The 5,000-nt window shown below is 45.7% G+C and overlaps 2 protein-coding genes across 3 annotated transcripts in view; both read left to right on the forward strand.

Annotated features, from left to right (window-relative positions):
- hmox1a (heme oxygenase 1a) overlaps positions 1–3,869 on the forward strand; it is a 149,370-nt gene extending 145,501 nt beyond the window's left edge. Inside the window, exon 7 of the mRNA XM_061026904.1 lies at positions 3,856–3,869. The gene's annotated coding sequence lies outside the window, so the exon portion shown is untranslated. The remainder of the gene's footprint in view (positions 1–3,855) is intronic.
- usp43b (ubiquitin specific peptidase 43b) overlaps positions 1–5,000 on the forward strand; it is a 57,003-nt gene that overhangs the window by 24,183 nt on the left and 27,820 nt on the right. For both annotated transcript variants that reach the window (XM_061026889.1, XM_061026890.1), the window contains exon 4: positions 4,723–4,815. In XM_061026889.1, coding sequence (XP_060882872.1) covers positions 4,723–4,815 — 93 coding nt within the window. The remainder of the gene's footprint in view (positions 1–4,722; positions 4,816–5,000) is intronic.

Here is a 5,000-nt window from a genome sequence, read left to right on the forward strand (position 1 = left end):
TTTTGTGCTAAGACAATGCAACAAAGGGGTTTTTATGTGAGTATTCTCACTGCTGTCATACCTGCTGAATCTGTCTGCTGTGTTTCTGATCACAGATATTTTATTCTCTTTGCTAAACTGTCGATTTGGCTCTGAGTTGACGCCGGATGTGGAGAGCCAAAGAACCAGTCTATTAGAGCCGCCTGTATTATCACCATTTCTGTGTGATGCAGCTGCATCTCCTCATGACTCCCATCAATCCGTCATCCAGGAAATAAAGAGGCGGTTATTTCTTTTTTACATAATAAATGCATCTGTCAGCTGGGGCCCGCTGGGAGACGAGCCTCGCTCAGATGTCGAGTCAATTACTCACAGCTTTTTGTTTGTGATGTTTCATGGACTGCGTGGATCTTTTTTTTTTTTTTTTTTGACATGTTCAGGCCCCTTTCTCTTGGTTTGCATCATCCAGTGAGGTGGATTTAAAGTGTTTCAGTGTCTCTCTTTTCTCTCTTACCCATATGCCAATCTTTAACCTCAGCTCAGAATAAAATGAATATTGTGGGGGTGCGTCAGCTTAAAAAGAAATCCTAAAAAGTGTGTGAAGTCTGAGAGCTGTCCAAAAGAGAGTCAACAGAAAGTCGAGTCCTCTTCCTCTGCAACAACAGGTGTCTCTTTTCTTAGGACAGGCAATCTGGAGAAATACTCGCTTTTAAAGCTTGTGTACTCACCATTATCGTGATTTTTCACATGCTTGACTGTGCATTCTGCATGTGTACCAGAGTGCCCCGAGACCAAGACCAAGACATTTACTGATCCAGACCGAGTCAAGACCAAGACCAAGACCAAGGCAGGGCGAGACCGAGACTGAGTCAAGACCAAGACTGTAAATATCACTGAAAATCTTCAAATTATGAATTAATTTATGTTAGGGTCGTTTTCCTTTGCATCAAAGTAATGATGTGGACTTACTGAGCTTGCTGCCACCGGGACCTGACCTCCGATAGGTGGAAAGAAAACAAACGGACTGGTACAAAAGAGTTTTTAAGGCGGTTCAGTTTACATATTTGCGGTCTGTTTAAAAATTGTTAGGCTTTTATTTTGAAGTTTTGTCCTGTCTTAAGCTGATAGTACGTAAGTTGCTGTGTTCTTTTATTTTGAAATAAAATTCTGCATGTGCATCTCTAGAGGGCGCACCGGAGCGCTCAGGCTGTGTTCAACGCCTTGATGTGCGCGATGTAAACTTCAGTCATGGCGACACTCACAGAAGTTTTTGTCACAGACGCTTTATTAAAGAGCAGATGGGATAATCTGCAGGAAGGATTTCTCCTTTGTGTTCCTCTCGTTCCTGTCGTCCACACTTCCTCTGTGGAAGTGCATGAGTGAGGACGGCGGTGGTTGTGGGGACGACACAGTCTGATGGTGGTGGCTTGGCGTCGGGTGGTGGTTGAGGGATCCATTTAGATTTGAAGGTCTGACGTCGAGAACAGAACTTGTGTGTCCCAGCTCGTTTGAGTGACAGGTCCAGATCTGTACAGATGTCGTCCCTGCTGCTGCTCACTCTCTCTCTTCCCCTCTTGCTTCCATCCTGACCCATCTGTTCATACTGCGTCTTCAGATTCATAATTCCTCTGTCTCTGAAAGTCGTCCCTGCAGACTGATCTCCTTACATCTTGTTTGTCTGAACCATCTTCCATCTGCCAAGTCGTCAGAGAAGTGTCAGCTCCGTGTGACTGCCGGTGATACATCTGTCAGAGCTCATCTCGTTATTACTCCCCTCACTGTCAAATGTTTCAGCTGTGACACTCTGGGTGTGTCTGTCCGAGGGAGCCGCGGCCTGGCGGGGGAAAACGTGTTCCTCTCACCCACTCGAGCGCCACGTTATCGGGAGAGAGCGGGTGACATGTTGGAGAGGGAAACACAACACAGCGGCAGAATGTGCAGAACTCTCTCAAGGAGAGAAAAGCATTTTGCATTTTTGATTTCTGTAGGATTGAAATTTGAGCTTATTCAAGTTCTGAACTTTGTTAAATAGTTTTTCAACAAAACCAAAGTGTTGTAGTCAAGACCAAGACTAAGACTGTAAATATCACTGAAAATCTTCAAATTATGAATTAATTTATATTAGGGGAGTTTCCCTTTGCATCAAAGTAATGATGTGGACTTACTGAGCTTGCTGCCACCGGGACCTGACCTCCGACAAAAGAAAACAAACGGATTGGTACAAAAGAGTTTTTAAGGTGGTTCAGTTTACATTGTTGCGGTCTGTTTAAAAAAATAGTTGGGCTTTTATTTTGAAGTTTTGTCCTGTCTTAAGCTGAGAGTACTTAAGTTGCTGTGTGCTTTTATTTTGAAATAAAGTAACTCCCATCCTGTAGGTGGAAGGTTAGGACGGGAAGTTAAGCAAAGAAACAGGAAGTGGTTAGGGATCCCAAAGTGAGGTCAAACAGCTCAAAGGAACGGTGACAAAGGTCAATGTGTGATGTCATAAGGTCAATGTGTGATGTCATAAGGTCAATGTGTGATGTCATAAGGTCAATGTGTGATGTCATCAGGTCAATGTATGATGTCATCAGGTCAATGTATGATGTCATCAGGTGGATATTACTGTCTGAGAGTTTGTTAAAGTGAAATGAGACATTCAAAGATGCAGCAGTGTTCTTCTTTTACATCACTGAGACTACAGGGAGACACTGAGGACCACTATCTACGGAGAGCCTGAAGGGACAAAAAGTCATGAGATTAATGTTTGTGCCACATATTCCTGAAAGATGTTTTAAAGGAACCAGTTAGAGACGAGAACCACAAAAAATCATCATCATGGTAGAGACTGTTTCAAACTGTTTTCAGTCTCATCTGAAACGTTTAGTGAAACTACTTTGAGAGAAGATTTTTCTCAATTTTTGGGGCGAAAAAAATGTAGATACGGCAATTTATCGTCATCCTGAATCATGTCAGACAGTCATTTAATCATTAGTGATAATTATAGATATTCAGATTGTCGTACCTTTCTGATCATCTTCCTGTCGTTCTGTGAGCTCACATTGAACAAACACTTCCTGACTCCTGAGGCCTCACCGCCGCGTCTGATGTGATGTCACGTCCCGGGGTTGACAGAGCGGAGAATGATCCGTGTAATAGCTCTCCGTTTGTCTGCTGTTTGTAATCGTCACAGACATTAAAACACGTTCATACAAAGTTAGATCGAAGCAGAGCCGCAAGTAATTTGATCTTCATTTATGCTCTCTGTCACAATCAGAGCTCCACGCTGCTTACTCTTTGTTTTCATCGATGAGGTGTGTGTGTGTGTGTGTGTGTGTGTGTGTGTGTGTGTCTGTCTGTGTTTGTGTCTGTGTGTGTGTGTGTCTGTCTGTGTGTGTGTCTGTGTGTCTGTGTGTGTGTGTGTGTGTGTGTGTGTGTGTCTGTGTGTGTGTCTCTGTGTGTGTGTGTGTGTGTGTGTGTGTGTGTGTGTGTGTGTGTAACCCCTAACCCACACACACACACACACACACACCTTTCAACACACCTCCTCCATTAGACCCCCCCCCCCCTCATTTTCTCTGTTTCTTCCTGAAGTGTGTCGGAGCAGCATCTATGTTTCAGAGTGATTTGTATGCCTGGCTCTGTTTTAGCCTCGCTGTTTCCTGGCGAGAATAAGACATCCGCGGGGCGGCCGTCCTGCTCTGCCAAGAGGGAGAGATCCACTCCGAGCCAGAGTCAGCTGGGCCCGCTTGAATAGAGCTTTATCCCCCCCCGCCCCCCCTCGCTCGCCCCCCTCACGTCCCTCTCTGGCTCTGTCAGGTGCCTCTCTGCAAGGAAAACACATTTCAAGAGTTCATTGCGGTCTTCATGTCCCGTGTTAGGACGATGTGTGACGATGTTTCAACATGAGCTTTAACGAGTTTAAAGAAAAAGAGAGTTTACAGTTTGAACGGTTGACTCATCTCTTCTTCATTTGTTCTTTGTGAGGTAGAAAACATTTTGTTATGCCGCAACCAAACAAAACGTGGAAAAGAAAAACCAGGAGCTGGCGCGCTGGTGGTGCAGTGGTTAGTGCGCCACCAAGCAGGCGGCCCGGGTTCGAATCCAGCCTGTGTCTCCTTTCCTGCATGTCATCCCCCTCTCTCTCTCTCTCTCTCTCTCTCTGATTTCTGACTCTATCTTCTGTCCTGTCTCTACATTAAAGGCACAAAAAAATAATCTTAAAAAGAAAAACCAGGAGCTCGTCTGTCAACAAGACGCGAGTGAAAAGAAGAAACTCGATAGCTTGGGTGACGGCGTCCTGTCACAGCGGCATGTTACACACGTTATCGCTGCAGACGTTTTCCTCTACAGAGATCCTTCGCTTTCAAACGCAGAGCAAGAAAGGACGTCACTTTTCTCTCCTTTATGGTGAAAGTGATGCAACAAGATGGAAACCTCCTCCGTTAGGCCCCCGTCTGTGGGCACGATGACCCCAGGGGGGGGGGGGGGGGGGGGGGGGGGGTTTCTCTTACTAGTAACAGCCCGACCCCTCGTCTCTCTCTCTCTCCTCCCCGGTTACATCACTCATCGTCTCCGTTCTCACCGTCAGATCAAGGCCGTCCAGCAGGAACGCCGTGTTCACTTTTGACTTTGACAGGATTAAGTCGTCTCTCCTCTGCTGTCAGACTTCATCAGGACGACGCCGAGGTTCATTTTGAATTCTGGTGAAGTCAGCTCCACTCTTTAAACTCTCTCTCTCTCTCTCTCTCTCTCTCTCCTCAGATCGTCCCTGACCTGCCCTCACTGTCTGAAACAGAGCAACACCTTCGACCCTTTCCTCTGCATCTCGCTCCCCATTCCTCTCCGACAGACCAGGTGAGCGCTTCTAATCCATCGAGAACTTAACCATCCTGTCACACGATAACAAACCGCTCCAAAGACGTGATATTCACTATTTTAAAACTGAAGTATTTCCTGTGTCTGGTCCCTCAAAAACAACATATTTACACTATTTCCCCAAAACAACCTTTACCTGCAGGAGGCACCGGCCCTTTATTTGA

This window comes from Labrus mixtus, chromosome 20 (assembly GCF_963584025.1).
Source record: "Labrus mixtus chromosome 20, fLabMix1.1, whole genome shotgun sequence".
Classification (NCBI taxonomy): domain Eukaryota; kingdom Metazoa; phylum Chordata; class Actinopteri; order Labriformes; family Labridae; genus Labrus; species Labrus mixtus.